At 28.3% G+C, this 17,456-nt stretch overlaps 1 protein-coding gene across 1 annotated transcript; it reads right to left on the reverse strand.

Moving 5' to 3' along the window:
* Positions 1-7,390: 7,390 nt before the first annotated feature.
* LOC129981283 (malignant T-cell-amplified sequence 1-like) lies at positions 7,391-17,326 on the reverse strand. Its single transcript, XM_056092056.1, has 6 exons — positions 17,173-17,326; positions 13,132-13,284; positions 11,756-11,856; positions 9,435-9,568; positions 9,094-9,161; positions 7,391-7,530 (listed from the first exon to the last, which is right to left on the reverse strand). Exons 1-6 carry the CDS (start codon positions 17,181-17,183, stop codon positions 7,449-7,451), a joined length of 549 nt encoding a protein of 182 aa, XP_055948031.1. The 5' UTR covers positions 17,184-17,326; the 3' UTR covers positions 7,391-7,448.
* Positions 17,327-17,456: the final 130 nt, after the last annotated feature.

Here is a 17,456-nt window from a genome sequence, read left to right on the forward strand (position 1 = left end):
CAAATTACAATATAATAAAGCACTGTTAAACTAGCGAGAGTGATGTCACCAAAGTTTTCTCGTATATTCTCTAATAAAGGTGTTATCCCAAAAAACCTCTTGCATGGCATTGAAGTACAATAGCTATGAAATATCAAACGTTGAAGCGAATTTAGCAATTTTATTTAATGTATCGTGTCATCCTTGGCGAGTTTTTTGGCGATTAATGGCGTTATCTACCAAGCGGTTAATAATATCCGAAAATTGAATTTGTATTTTAGACAAGTTTTTACCAACCAATTGAAACCGAAATTTGACACAAAACCGCACTTGCAGTCACAAAGTTCTATACCAAATTTGGTATTTTTAAGTCCTGAAAGTACAGACCAACAGACGATCAACTCCTTATCGAATTTGGCTCAAAATTTGATAAATATCTGCACTATGGATGTTAAATCTATGTACAAAATTTTATCCATCTAGCTTTTTTCATGTTAAATATCAAACAAAAATATTGTTATCATCGCCATGTCAGATGATAGTTCGCCAATCGTGGCAATCGTTCTTTTATATAAATTCTGATTTTTGTTCTTTATTATTCTTGTTCGTGTCTCGTTTAGTGGTTGGCATTCTATGGTGAGCGTTCTGTAATGAAAAGTATGGAATTGTTAATTAAATATTGCTGACTAGAAATTAGTTTGATCATTCAGAAAACGAACCAGCACTCGTCGAAAGTTCATAGAAAAAGTGATACATACAATTCATTTATAGTATTCCACACTTCATTTTGTAGATATCGTGTGACTGTATATTCGGACAGCCAGCCAGATTTTCTCTGAAGGGAGTGTGTTTTTGAATTTTGATAAAAGTCACACATTTGGTGTAAAGACCATGTATTAAATTTCATCTTTCTAGCTTAGAGCTTTTCTGAGTTATCTTTGTTACAAACAGACAGACAAGCAGACATTTTTGAAAAATGTGTTTTTTTGAACTTAGGGAGGTCTGAAACTTGGAGATTCACCGAGTTCGATTTTTTTTTTGTTTTTTTTTTGACGATTACAATTCTTTCTCTATATGTTTTACATTTCGTACACGAAAAAGTAAAACATATAAACATTGCTTTTTCGTAACATCACCCTAACATGCCTTATTCGAACTGGAACTCATGCATTTCCGATTATCGATTCGAATATTTTTCATTTTAGATGTGATACAAATACCAAATTCGGATATAAAATTAAACAACAAAAACAACCAGCTGGAGTGGTCTAACATTTTATCGTATACTACCTAATACAGGTGTTATCTTCCTTAAATTTTGGACCTTGTGTAAGGCCTTACATTGCATTGGCGAACAATAGTTGCGAAATACAGATCTTTGACATGAATGGCATTTTTATTGAATCTACCGCGTGCTTCGTGGTAATCCTGGCATTAACAATACATTCTAGAATATCGAATTTGTGTGTTAGATGAGTTTTTTTAAAAACCGATTATAGCCAAAATTTGACACAGAATTACAACTGTCGTCATAAAATTACATAACAGATTTAATTTATTTAAATCAATGTGTTTTTGAGTTACCACATTTGCTTGCGTCTGAAAGTACACCGACAGAATGTCAAGCTCTTGACGAATTTGGTTCCAAATTTGATATCTACATTTTAGATGTTAAATTTGTGTACCAAATTTTACCCATCTAGCTCTCCTAGTTTTATAGTCATCGAATTCACTTGTACTTGAACAACCAGACAGATAGACTTCCTCAGAATGGATTTCGCTCAATTCCCCCCCCCCCCCTTTTTACTTTATCTATACTTCATATGCGAGTAAATAAAGAAGAAAATTTGTCCACTTTGTATTTAAAATGAATTGAAAACAGGGATAGAAACAAATCAATTCGCTGATGTAATTGAAAGAAATTGTCAATCTGGTGATGCTGTTGTGCTTAAAAGTTGATCTTAAAGATTTAAGTGAGCGTTTTATCTCGCGTAGGAAATAAGATAGCAGTTGGTGGACTTGCCGAAATGCGCTAGTAGATTATAGAACTATAGATGCCAACAGTTCAGAAATAGATCCACCAGGAAAAAAATGTCAAATTAAAGTTCTACAGAAGGTGTTCTTTTCTTCTTTTTCAAATTTTTGGAGACAATAGTCTGTAATGAAGAATGTGTTCTAACTGTAAGGCATTAAATTTTTTGAAGAGTAATTTTTGGTGAAAAACTTTTATCAGCAAGAGAAAAAAAATGACATTGACACGTCTGACAAGCTATGGACATCAAAATAGCTCTATTTTGTGTGACATTTTTATTTCAATATTAGCTGTAGATAAAAAAGCAGAATAATAATGATTAGAAAAAATAAGCTAAATCTTTCTTCTTTAGATTTATAAAAAGAAATGAAAATCATGCAATTAAATGTGTGATGATACAATTCAGATGAAATGAATTTCATTGCAATAATAAAATGTATAGCTGAAAATTATGATTTTTTTTTTTTGAAAATTGCTAAAACTCCAAGAAAAATATGCTTGACAACTAAACTGGCTTAAAAATATATTTATTTATTAATTTTAAAATGCTTCAAAAATTTATATTTCAATGTGTAATAGAGTATTCACGATTTATAGGGAAAATACCCAAAATCTTGTCTAATTTTTAATTACCTACAATTTTGTAAAATTTCCGAAAAACATCGGTCAGAGGTTTACATACTCGTTCTCCAAAGTTTATCTATATCGAATTTGGTACTTCTAAGTCAAACGGTCTGTTTTACAGAAAACAAACACACATTCTTTTTTTTATTAGTATTAATGATATACTATTTTTATATATGTGTTTGAAAATAACATTCTTTATAATGTGCTTTCTTTATCCACGAAGTTGCTTTCTTAACCTTTTACACAAATTTACATTTAGTTATGTGCAAAATTAGATCCAATTTGCAAACTTTTCGTCATTCTTATCCATGTACTACTGTATTCACATTATAAAAAACAAAATAAAAAAAACACACTGAATTATGATAAAATAAGAAATAATTAATTATACATTCACAAACAATTTTATATTTAATTTAATAATTACTGGAATAGAAGAAAAAAGTACACTTACAATGCAAGATAGGTTAGAACCTTAAGCAACGCCAGCATTCCAGAGTCGTGAGTGTTATTGACAGACGGGCAGGCATTTTGTTGAGACTTTAACACGATGTCGATGTTGATCCTCTCGACTTACTTGAGCACATTAATCATGCACTCGACGAAAATTCAATAAACAAACAGGTGGCGTGCTACCGCCTCCACGGGGTTATTAACGGCACGGAAAAGCCCTGTAATTTCTTTCTTCGATAGAATTTTCTTGTTCTTTTGTTTTCCCCTTCAACGACAGAAAAGACAGAGCCAGAATTGGTAATTAACACAAAACGGGAGACGGTTCCAGTAACGAAAAACAAATGCTTTTTGTTTTTTCTGGTGTTTATATGAGATTTTTAGTGTTTTTCTGTTTATTTCTTGTTCCAGAAATGTATCCAAATGAATGTAAATCCGATTTAATGAAAAATTACATCATGCTCGGAAAATTAATCATTTCTTTGTATTTACTTCAGTAGATTAATGTCTTCAGCAACTTCTAAGGAAGGGATTCTCAAAATGTGGTGTGTAGATTCGAGGGCTCTGCGAAAAATCAATGGTCTATAAAGAACAATAAGTGTATGAATTTAGTCAAAATTGACACCTAATCCACCTCTTGCTGTTCAACTGCGATAATCTTATACTTAAAAATAAATTATTTCTCTTTCAAAGAACAAATTTAATAAAACATGATTTTTTTAAAATATTTTCTTTAGAGTATTTAAATAGAGAAATTTTTATTTTTATTTATTTTCCATTTTTTTAGCTTTATTTTATAATTCATTAACCGTTGTATCCGTGGTTTCACATGCTCTATTTGCACTATATGAACGTGAGAAAAAGGAAAAATAATTATTTTTCCAACTTGTACATTTTTATATTCAACTAAGGCAGTGTAATAAGTTTTAATAAGTCACTATTCTACAGCAACCCGAAAAAACGATTTAGAGTCAGTGTTTGATATATATATATATCTTTGAATTCTCATTCTAGAATTTGGCTGTATATTGTTACAAATATTGTTTTGAGCGTGGTTTGTTTCATAGTAAGAAAGACAGTTTTACGAACAGCTCTACTGGATGCTGAATGGATGTCGGATCATTGATACATAGGTTTGGTGACAAAATGGTAGATTCTAGAATATCAGGAATTTTGGCGATAGGTCCAATAAGAGACGAACCATTCCGACCCTTCGAGAATTTTCTGTGCCCTGCTAGGGAAACTATTAAAAGCCGGCATAGAAAGTTAGAGTCAATCGGATCAATCCAAAGCGATTAATGAATTGAGAATTTGGCCGTGCACTGAGTCTTGGAGTCATGTACTAAAGCAGCGTCGAGTCATGTGCTGAATAGCCACTCGTATAGTAGTGAGTGGGCAATTGAGTACAGCTGAAGCGAGGAGACAATGGTAGATATAGCATATATTTGGTGGGACGGGATCTCTTTTTCTGATGTGTTCTGTCTGGCTGCTTTGTGTAGAGTTGTGGTTGTTTACTACCGATTAACTACTGGTGCTGTTTGTTTTTAGTACTGTTTTTGTGTACGTCTCCGCTGTGTGTGATGTCTTCGTGTTAATAAACGTCGTTATTTATTACTAAGGCTTTAGTGACTGTTTCACTATACACCCATTATAGAGAACCTGTTGACTTTATGGAATTGTGTGAAGAATTTTTTTTCGTACCAATATAGAAGACTGTTTGAGAAATATAGAATTTCTAGGTACATAGTGGCTTTTTATTTTCTCGTATATGAAATATAGAGCATGTATTGTAATCGTCAAAAAATTCAAACTCGAGATTCTAACGGATCTCCAAGAGTTCTAAAAACACATTTTTTAAAAACTATCCGTCTGTCTGTCCACGACAAAGATAACTCAAAAACGCTTTGAGGTAGATGGATGAAATTTGTTATACAGTCTTTACACCAAGTTTATATCTTTCTGTCAGATTATGAGCAAAATCCATTCAGAGCAAGTCTGTCTGTCCAATTGTCAGGAAATACGATAACCACAAAACGAAGAGAGCTAAATGGATAAAATTCAGTACAAAGAATTAATATTCTATAGTCTATATACTACGGAATTGTGAGCCAAATTCAATAAGAGGGTGATTGTCTGTCTATCTGTATTTTTAGAAACATGTAAACGAGATAACACAAAACACACAGGATTTAAATACATGAAATTTGATATCGAATTTTGTGACTACAAGTGTAGTTCAGTCTTAAATTCTTGTTTCAATCGGGTGGGAAAATATCATTTACAACTCAAATTCGATTTTTGTATACTATTAACCGCATACCAGGCAGAAATCGCAAAAAAAAACTAGTCAAGATTGACACAATGGATTCATTAAAAATGCTAAATTCACACCAAAGTTTAATATTCCGTAAGTATTAAACACCAATGCCAGGCAATGCATTCTCTGGGATAACACCTTTAATAGTCAGTATGCGAGAAAGTTTAGGGGAGACCCACTGGTTTCGGAAATAAATTACATTGTTACCCTGAAATCCCGACTATCAAATATTTAATCGCGTGCTTCTCTTCCATTGTTGAAAGCTTAAGAAAGATTCTGCTTAGTATTTATGTAGTTTACAAGACAAATAAAATGTGAAGTTAGAATATCACGAAACTTAAGATTTTTGAAATGGTCATTAATTTTTTTAATTGCACTAAGACGTAATAGGACTAGTCTCCATTAGAAAGGTTCGTGCACACAAAAAATAGAAATTAATAAACACAGCAGTCATACCTGGATTTTTAGCAGAATCACCGATATTTATATATATAAGCATAATTTTTTGATTAAAAGGCAGATTTGAAGCAGTGAAGAGACATTTTACATTTTTAAATTCATTTTAATCCATCCCAGAAAAGCAATTTATAAGCAGACACGGACAAAACACGTCCACAACAGTGCGGAACAAAAGCAGAAGTAAGGAAGAAGCTGAAACAAATGATCACTAGTCTTATATAACATGGAATTTCCGGCCACGTGTCAATTCAATACTCGTGTTGACATTGGATAAGGGCACCGAGAGGATCATTTTCACTTGAAACTGATGGCGCATCATTTTTACAAAGCTTCAAAAGTGGAATGGGATCAGGAAACAAGAGAACACTTTAGAATGACCCCGACATGGGCCGAATTATGCAAAAATTTAGGAAATTAATTTGGATTAAATTATATATATATATATATATATGATATGGCGAGCTAGTCTCTATATGATATTATGTGCCGTGAAGGGATAATCGCCTGATCACGGTCCTGAAGATTAAGGTTAATGTGTCCTGACAGTACATGGCAGTTCTTCGGTGAAATAGGGATACTCAGGCTTTGAAGCCTAGACATTAAAAACAGACCATCGCGGCTATCTTGGTGAAAAACGAGCCCAATACTTAATTTGTAACAAAATGTATGCTGAATCTATCAATTTTTTACATTAACTGCAATTCTAATACATAGTGACTCTGAGTTAAAGCTGTCGGGGCCAAATGTATTCCCTCCCGTTGGTGTGGCATGAAAGCTTGAAAATGGAATACCACCTTGGACACTATCTTCATCATCTAACTTATATTAAATCAAATTGCCAAATTGAAATATTTCATTCCTCCAGGTGGAACACATAATCACAGCCCATTTTAGTTGGGCATTAACTACGTTGATATAATAAGGCTTGTTCTAAGAACCATATTTAGTGAAAATTCTAAATAAAATTTTTAAAAGCCACTGTGTAAAATGTGTGTTGCAACTAGCCTGTCATTTTGACATATCTGTGTACCTACCATGTTTTATTCATGAAGTTGTCTTTATTTTGTATTATTGCTACAATCAATATGAAAAATTGGTTATTTTTAATAATAACTGCTTCTTTTGGTCAAAGTGAGAAATATCTCAAATTATTCACTTTAACCGGTTATTATTAATAATTCCAAATGAAGTTTGGTCAATGTAATTAAACAGTTTTTATAGGATTGGGACCACTGGACACACTGATCGTAACATTATCACATTAGCTTATATTTGGACAGTCAGTGAATGGATTTTGTTCATGATTTGACAGGAATCTATAATTTTGGTGTAAAGACCATATACCAAATTTCATTCATCTATTTCAAAGAAGTTTTGAGTTTTGTTCACAGCCAGATCGTTTTTGGACTCGAAGAAATCTTTCAAAATCTCCATTTTAAATTTTCCATGTGAAATGATATTTATACAATTTACAATGAGGCCTTAAGAGTGAAATAAATGTTTTCAAAAATAGCAAAAACAATGAGTCATACAAAATCTTTAAATTTTATTTTACATGCAATAAATTTATAACACATGTTTCTTTTATTTTACAGGTTTCATTTGCCATAGACCATCATTTAAATAATGTATATTTTCTACACCAATGCCTTTGTTTACTTTTGCTCTGGAATAAATAAAAAAAAAAAAAAAAATTACAAATGTTTTTCTCTTAATCATACAATCACAATAAAAATAACTATTGAATATTTTAACAAAAAAATTTAGCATACAATTTTAATGAAATTATATATAATTATTTTGACAATAATGAAGTTTTAGAAAAGTCATGAAAAATAAAGAAGGAAAAATAAATATAATATCTATAAATTAATAAAAAGATTCAAAATTAAAAATAAAAATTATGCTAAAACAGACTCAAATAGAGACAATAAATTGAAAATACTTCTATTGACCTCTGAATTTTATCAATAATTCATCGACAGAAATTTCACCATCTATAATATAAAGTTAAATTTATTAAATATTCTTTTAATCTTCCTAAGATCTTTCCTTTATATCTTTTTCATTATTTTAAACTATAGCATTTTAAAAATTAATTCCTTTTCGTAATTAATATTTTTAAACCATAGAAAAAAGCAATTAACTTTTAAATTCTGCAGGCTTTGGCTTTCCCATGTTTCTCAGGTTTTAATTTTTATAACTTATCCTATGAAAATTATGCACCTAAAACATGTGTTAGTTCAATCAAATTTTATACAAATTCAGAATTATATTCATCTCAGACTTATATAAACATTAATCACTTTCTCATGGTCACTTTTTTTTAGTTTCTTGCATTGCTGTTGTGAGAATGTTGCTTTGAGTCCTTAGTCATGGTTTAAAAAAGAGTGTTTAGAAACTGCAAATGGCTAATATCCTACCTACATGCACACACACTTAAAAAAAAAAAAAAAAAAAAAAACACATTTATATTTAATTATATATAACCTATTGAATAGTATAATACCAACACATTTTAGAGTGTCTATAACAATATTTTTATCAATGTCTATATAGCTTTGATTTCTTCATTTGAAACATCAAAATATAACATACTAGATAAATTTTTTTCATCACAATTTACAGAAAGTCACCTTTGGCTTGAATCGTTTTTAATGTAAAAAAATAATAAAGATTTAAATCAACTTAATTTTTTTCTCCTAACCATTTATTTACAGATTTGTGCATAATAAAGTTTCTATTACTATTTTTCTCAGACAATAATAATAAATTAATAAATCAAATTTTTAAAAAGTCAAAAGTTTTAGAATTTTTCCAGTGAAAAAGACAAAGTATTATTTCCAGGTATTTCAGAAAAATGTTTTATCTTAGCTACATTTTCTTTCTCTTTCCAAAATCACTGCTCCAGAAAATATTTTATAATCATCCTTATTTTATTATCTGCTGTTGCTTCCATCATTATCACTTTGTAACTCACTGTAGTTACTAATTTTTGTATTATACATATATATATATTCTACCAATCAATCAAAATTATTTTCTTAAAATATATTCCTTATTTTTGATATAATGAGAAAATTATAAAAAATATTCTTCTGCTGCAAACTACTCTCAAACATAACCGTGCAGACATGCAAAATAAATGTAGAAAAGTGCTAGCCATTAAACATATTCAAGCGGAGCCTCTGGCATACAAATAATTAAAAAGTAAAATTTGAGAACTTACATTTCTTCAGTAGACAGAGATGTTAAACCTACAGCAAGAGCATGTTCTTTACCTTCTGCCATAATAGCCTAACAACAAATTAAGGAAATAATAAAAAGCAAGACAAAATTTAAAGTAAAAGTAATGAAAATTTACAACAAATGAACAATAAAATTTTTCATCAATTGCATATTCCTTTAAAAAAATAAAAAAAATATTTTTAAAATTATAAAACAGTTAAATACATGATTTAAAATAATTTATATGAAATTCGTACATAAGACCTACATTTAGATTATTGTAAAAATCAATTTGATATTTATAAAATTTTTAAAATAAACAAATAAATATTTCAAGGATACAACAACAGAGCCTTTTGGAACAGGTGTCATTTTTGCACCAGGAGAAGTTAGACCTGGACACATAATATTTGCTCCACTTAGTACAAACCGAATTGCTCCACGGTCTACTTGTTCCCAAGGGCATATAAAGGGATCTACAATAAACATTGCAAGTGTGCATATCAGTTTTGAAATTAAAAAATATTACAGCTTTTAACAGAACATACACTTGAAGAAAACTTAACATAATCATTACATAATCTCTTCTTTAAAAAAATTGTTTCCTTAAATATGAAATAAAAATAATGACTCTAAAATTACAGATTTACAATACACAGAATAAACACAGAAATATTAGATTAATTTTATTCAGTTAAAAGAATTCACAATCAACACTTTGTTAAAACACTATTTTAACATAAACCACAGATTGCTTATATTGCATCTGTCAGCCAAATATAATTGATAAAGAAGACTAAAATTTTATGTCATGAAAATTTCAACTAAAAAAATTAAAGTAAAAGAGCAGTTCAGATAAATTGATAATATTTTTTAAAAATCTCAACACAATGGAGACTAATGCATGAAAGAGTAGATGACATATCCTGTTGTGCTGTCTATTTTATCAGGTATATTATTTTGTACATGAAAATAATTCACACAGTAAGTGCAATGAAATCTACCAGACTTCAAATTAATTAATGCCAGATTTAACAATATAATCTAAATAGAGCAGAGGAGAGGAGAATGGAATGTAAGGGGGTGGAAAGATAATCAGAAACAATAAGAAGACATCAAGAGAAGATTAAGTTTATTGCAATTGCCAATAGACTGAAATAGTTATGAAAACATTTCATGTACACAAATATTAACAGCTAAAGATTATATTAAAAAAGCAAATCTTATGCAAGTACACTCACAATGTAGTTAACACTTATGAATAAATTTTAGCAACCAGCTGATTTAGCAGGATATTTTGCATTAAAAAAATCTTACAAACAAAACACAGGCTTGGTAAAAAAAAAAAAAAAAAAAAAAAAAAAAAAAAAAAAAAAACATTAAATAAAATAATGAATTGTGCAAAGATAAAATACTATGGAAAAACTGAAAAATTAATTGAACATTAAAATGAATAAATTCATACAAAAGGAGAAATTAAAAATACTGTAAAATTCTTACATAAAATGAAAATTCATCGATCTTAAGGATAAACTTAAATTCTAAAAATCCCAGTTTCCATGGAAATGTGCCATGTCTGATTTCAATAAAATCTTTTATTCACAGCTTGCTCCCGATGTTTCTCTGACAATATGATTTCAAATTTAAATATTTAACTTGTACTGTTTCAAGCTTAGCATCTGTTCCTTTTAATACACCGTTAGCTCTATCTGCCATCTCATCAAAAGATGAAGCTTTAATCTAAGATGGTAACTTCACTAATTATATAATTTGGTTGCTAAATTGAAATATATCCATAAAATATATTAGGATATCACATAAAATCATTCTGTATTAAATTTTTGGAATGTAGAATGCATATTAGCTTTAAGCAAGCCTTATAATCTATTCCCCCCTCCCACTTGCATTTAGAATAATATTATTGAAAACAGCAGTAGTATTTAAAAATGTACAATTAAAAATTATCATCATAACTTATTTTTAAAGTTAAACGTTGTTTGTAATTACTATTAAAAAAATCTCCTAAAACCATGCTTTCAAAAGAAATCTATTTAATGTGAAATAAAATAACTCACATCTTATTTATCAATAATGAATGAAAACCTAGAATAAAATATTTAGAAACAATGAAAATGATTTGAACTTATTATGCTAATAAAAAGTACTGATGTAAAATATATTTAAAAATTTATTTTAATTAAAGAAAAAATATTTTAGAATTAAATTTATATTACATAAAAGATTTTTTTTTCTTTAAATTTTTGGATGATGTAAACATTTTTTTGTGCTGTTACATCTTCAAGAGTTATTAATGAAAAATGCCCATGATTTTGCAGCTTTTCATTTATTAAAATCCAAATCAATTCTTTAAAAAAGTTTTGAGGTACATATTTTTAACCTTTAAAAATGTATGTCTGTACTTTAAAGTAAAGTATGTCTGTACGAAATTCCATAGCTCTAGTTCCAACAACCTATTTTGTAGCACACTAAGAATCACATACATTTTTTTCTCTTTATAATTAGTTGAAATAAATCTAAACAATTAAGAAAAGTGAGAATTTGTTTTCTTAATGGTATCTCATGTTACATATACACAAACAAATGGCTAATTAAATCTAGTGCTATTATGAAATGGATTAAGAAAGAAATATAAAAATATATACATTTATGTAAAAGCCTTAAGGTAGGGAAATAAGGGCCTTCTCTTTGTCGAAAGAAAAGTAATTCTCCATTGGCTCCTACAATAATTTCTATGTGATCATGGCTACAATAAAAAGAGAAAAATAGAATATATGACAAAACTTAAAACAAAAGTATACATAACAAAAAAATTAAATATGAAGAATGACAAAGGGAGGAGTATTTATTGACAGATATTCAATTATTTATGATAATAGGTGGCTTGATGTTTTGAAAGACAATAAAATAACTGCAAATATTGGATACGAATTTATAATGTTTTTTTACAGAAATTTCCAAACGTTCTCAATGAGTATATTTCACCATGAAATAAAGGTAGATCAAATAATATATTTATCTAAAGACTACAAATGTTGCCCCTACCACATGTAAATTAATAATAGGGGAGGGGAGAGGGGCCAAGATGAAGGAAAAGGATGAACATCTTATTAAAAAAAATACTTAAAAAAATAAAAAAAATAAGCATCATGTAACTTAATATTTGTAAATAAATCAATCTGGAATTTGGGACTTTGTACTTGATTTAAATTTACATGCTGGTAGAAATGAATTAACAAATTTTTGTACTATTTTATTAAATATATGAACATAAAAATTCCGGCAAATTGTGTAACAGAATTGAGGATTTTATACAGACATATTTAATTGTAAACAAAATATATTTATTGTTTTTATCAAAATATATTTAATTGCTCATATGCTACATCTTTACTTATCTTTCAAAATCACTATGAATGGCTCAATACATCAAATTCAGTCATACTCTTCAGTATTTTTTAGCACTTAAACACAAGTTTTATTAATTTAAGTGTTGTAAATATTCTTTTTAGCTGGATGTATATATATGTTTCCTGTATCATTTTAAAACTTCAGATCTGTATGTGTTAAGCAGAGTTCACAGGTGGTCAACTATTGTGCACAATAGAATGTCACATCTACCTCAGGAAGATCACTCAATCCAATGGGACAATAGTAAATAGTTTTTTCATCAGGGAAACTATTTCCATTGTCCTTTTGTGGTCGCATGATCTTCCTGAGGTTTTTATTGAGCACAATAGTTGACCTCCTTTGAAAGTTGCTTTAAATATATTTGTCACATATACCTGCTAATGAATAGAAAATTACATACATTATGTTCAAATAATATGCTATAAAATATAAACAATTTCAAAAAGTTTCATCTACTAAAGCCAAACAATTTTAAATGCATATAATACATCATATATGATTAAAAAAGGATCTGCAAACAAAGAGCAATAAAATTTGAAATCATAAAATAGGAAATAAATTTATATAAGATTTATTCAGTAGGAATATTTTTTATTTTAAAAATAATTACCATTTCACAACTCGCAGATTTTCCTTTTTAGGAAGAATTTGATTCATGTAATCTTCTAAGTAAGGAAATTGATCAAGGAGCTTTGTTCGAATACCTTTCTGGACAGATGATTTTAGCTGTGTAACACCAGAGACATGATCTTTTTCATCAAACCTTAGAGAAAATATGTTCAAAAATATAATTAAAATAGTGCATAAAGAAAAATTATAATGCACTAGTTCTATAAAATATTTAAAACTGCAATTAATGATGTAACTTAACTGAGTAAGACTAAGTAGTAGAGCATGTTTTTATAATAAACTATTGGTTAGACCAATGCATAAATATTTCATATCACTTAATAACCAATAGAGACTTTTTTTTCATATCACTTAATAACTAACAGACTTTGGAAAATGTTAAAATGTTTGGAAATTTGAAAATGTTTGGAACTAACACTTTAGAAAATGTTTAAACTACTTTTAGCGTTTCTGGATTTTGTATACCCTTTGTTTGCTTCAATTTTTACTTTTAAATAATAAAATAAATCATATTTACATATTTTAAAAATGTGTGATTTAATTAAATATTAAAAATATTAACTCTTGAAAATTCTTCTGCCCAATTTTCATTATATGTAAAATATGTTATTCTTAATCATCCTGACCTAAAGTGCCATAATTACAAAGATGCAGATATCGCTATTGTTCGATTATTCAAGCCCCCAACTTAACATTTACCAAGAGGGCCAAATTAAAAATTATAGAGCAGTTGTTTTTTTTTAAATGACAGTAAAAAGATTTGTCAAAACTTTAGAGGTTACAAGTGTCAGAATTTCCCTATTAGTGAAAGAATCGCTACAAAAATTTACAACTTTAGTAAAAATACCATTAATTACAGGAAATCTAATTCCATCTAATAATGACATCATTTATGTATCTATTTAGTTAAAAAAAATTCTAGTTATCTACAGGGTGCGTAGTGAGAAAATGCTCCAAAAAGTAAGCACTTTACTCAAAAAAATTAAGTACCTTTTTACATTCATGCATACGTGAACCTACTCATTTAATTAATTTTAAATGTGTATATTTGAAATTTAAAACATAAAAATGATCATACTTTTATCATTACCAAAAAATTAAATACTTTTTATAATATTAACAATAAAAATCAGGCTCCTTTTTCAGCATTTTTTTTTTAATTTTAAAAATTACCTGTTAATTTGGAATGATACATCATTCCTGATTATACATTGGCATTGAGAAAGATGCATAGATAACCAATAATTTTGAATTTCATTTTTATGTATGCTACAACAAATGTAATTCCACATGCCTAGGATGTAAATTAAAATTTCCTCCTGCTCTAACTCACCATATTTAGTAGTTTAGAACATTTTTTTTTTGCCATCATAAAAGCTAAGAGCTAACACATTCAATGATGGCTACCATCATAAGATTAACAAAACTGCCAGAAGTTGAGGATAGAACAAGGCAATGTTCTAACTTAATTTTCAGATAAAATGTTTTAATAGAAAAAATAACAGTGTTAAGAAATAGTCAAACTACAAAAATATTCTTTTATCGCTTCTTATTTCTGATGTTTATTCAAGGGCTTTTTTAAATATTTCACATTACGAAAATTAAAAAAAAACCCTGCTTTATAATTTATATGCAAAAATAAATAAAATTTAATTATTTGGCCTTTAAAAAGTAAGAAAAATGTGATTATGTATTTTAGGAAAAAAATGAAAATGCTTTTACAATTTCCTTTTTTCACAAATAATGGAAGCAAATTCAAGAAGGTTTTTTTTAAAAGCCTTATTGTTACAAGTAAAATGGGGGGGGGGAGACAATTGAGTCGTTTTTGAAGCTGGTGTAAGACTAAATGCCATATTGCCTTAAAATTTAACAATGTTTATCAAGAATCTTATTTAATGAATTGCTTTAAAATTTGAACTGAATTCGAAAAGCAAAGAAAGCATTTAAAAAAAAATCAAAACATTAACACGTTTAATATGACTCATCAATTCAATAAAGAAATGACATTATTTTTAAAAAAAATCATTGCTACAAATCCAAGTCAAATTTTCCAAAAAATATTTAAAAAAAAAACAAAAACAGAAAAGGGTGGGAGAACTTTTATTCAAGTGAAGTTAGAATTCAAACAACTTTTTTGAACCTTTAAAATGGTGTAAAAATACTTTTTATTCAATAATATGCTTTGATAATATGGTGGAAACAGGTTTAAATTCTGTTTTAATTTTTTAATTAAACTTTGAATTAAAATTCCAAAAAATACATTTTTAGTGAGTTTCTAATATCCCAGAAGCAACTTCCTGCCACATTTCAAGTTCCTAACTTCAATGAGTTTTATTGCGTGTTGCTTTGTCAACCAGGACAAACCTCTAAGAGTAGAGAGATCTCAATGGGAAACATTATAATCTGTATGAGTTAGAAAAAGAGAAAGAGCAAAAATCTTTAAACATAATAGAATCTGATCCCTAAAAAATAATAGTTTTGAAAATCTTTCTTATAAATTCTTTTTTAAATTTTAAATACCAGATCTAATAAGTTTCTTTTTATATGCATAAAATCTAAAAATTGTCAAGATTGATCCAACAAATAACAATTTTCAAACAAACAAGGACATTTAAAAAAAAAACATGAAAGAAATCACGATCATTGAAAATCTATGGCTTGAAGTTAAAATTTCATCATATTCGGATTTTTACGCAATGAGTAAGGATTCAATATACATGGAATAGTAAATCCCTTTAATAAGTTGTACAAGACATTGCTCCAAAACGAAATGTGAAAGAGAATAATGTCAAATTTGTAACAAATTAAAGAGGCTTCTCTGTAAGTGTTTTTAGATCTTTTGGGGACACCAAATTCATCTTGCTGTATTCTTATTTCCCTTATTGTGCTGTACCCAATTGGTTCTTTGGACCAATCTGCATATTTTTTTTTAATATTACATAAAAAAGTTATACATACATTTATCAGACAAAACCAAAAGAAATTCTTCACCATCTTTGAATTCTATTGAAGATTGAACGTTTTTTGAAGTTGCAACACAGCATTTTCTATTTTCCCTTTAGGATAGCATTCCCAATATTTCAATACCCAAAAATGCACATTGTTGAAGAAAGAGGAGGTGGGGAAAAAAGAGAGAGAGAGAGAGATTTAATTTTATTTTAACAGGGCTAACATTTTTCAAAAAGCTTTCTTTGCACTTCTCGAGAAAATTAAGCACTTTTTAAGGACATTTATTAAAAACTAAGCACTTTTAAGGTGCTTAAAAATGATTTTCAAATTTAAGAACTTTCCATGACGCTACACACTCTGATCTATGATACTATAAGGTTGTGTAGAATCACTAAGTGTTCAAATACAATAATAAATCAAAACATGCTATTAAAAGAAAAAAATTTTGTTACTAAATATAATTTATTCTTTTTTCTATTTATGCAATAGTTTCCCCCCCCCCTCTAAATATAATTTAAAGTTAAAAAAAAATGGAAAGAAAAAATGATTACTGATCACATGTGTTCTACTTAGAAACACATGTGCAAGTAGTATGACATGTTTTTGCAAGTGGTATGATCTACACTTTTATAATCAAGCCCAACTATCTACAATACTTAAATCTTGTTTTTATGATAAAATAAAACTTTTATATACTTATTAATATGCTTAACAAGTTGATGCATATTTTAGCAAGCACTGAGCAAACTGTGCATCACATCGATAAAAATATTAATTTTTATTTAGGTACTGCAACTGTTAGGTAATACTTTTTTAACTTAAACATGGGCTAATAAAAACACAAAAAAATGAAAACAAAGAAAATAGAGTAACCAATTCCATTTTCTTTGTTTTTAGTGGAATTCCGAAAGTAACCGAATATTAAATGATTAGGATTTTTTTTAACAAGAAATGAGATAAAAGTTGTAAGCACAGCAATAAATTTGAGCTATATACATTTATTTCAACTGTAACAATATCCACGTTTGACCGGCATGATCTACAGCTAGATATATCATAAAAATTAACATACTTCTTGAACATTTTCAGTTTCCAGAAAAAATTATTTTCTAAATTGATGTCTTGAAATTATCGGAACATTAAGCAATCAAAATGAATATGAAAATGTAATATCAAACCGAAATAAAAACAATTTTATTTTGATAGTTATATATGCATGTATTTCAGTTCAGTTCGAAACTCTATTAAGCGTAGACAATAGCAAGTGTACAGTAAAGTTCCATTAGAACCTGCAAAAATCTTGAATTGTTGATTTTTTTGTTTAATTGAAACTTTATTTCAAAATAGAATTTTTTT

This window comes from Argiope bruennichi, chromosome 8, assembly GCF_947563725.1.
Source record: "Argiope bruennichi chromosome 8, qqArgBrue1.1, whole genome shotgun sequence".
NCBI classification, from domain to species: domain Eukaryota; kingdom Metazoa; phylum Arthropoda; class Arachnida; order Araneae; family Araneidae; genus Argiope; species Argiope bruennichi.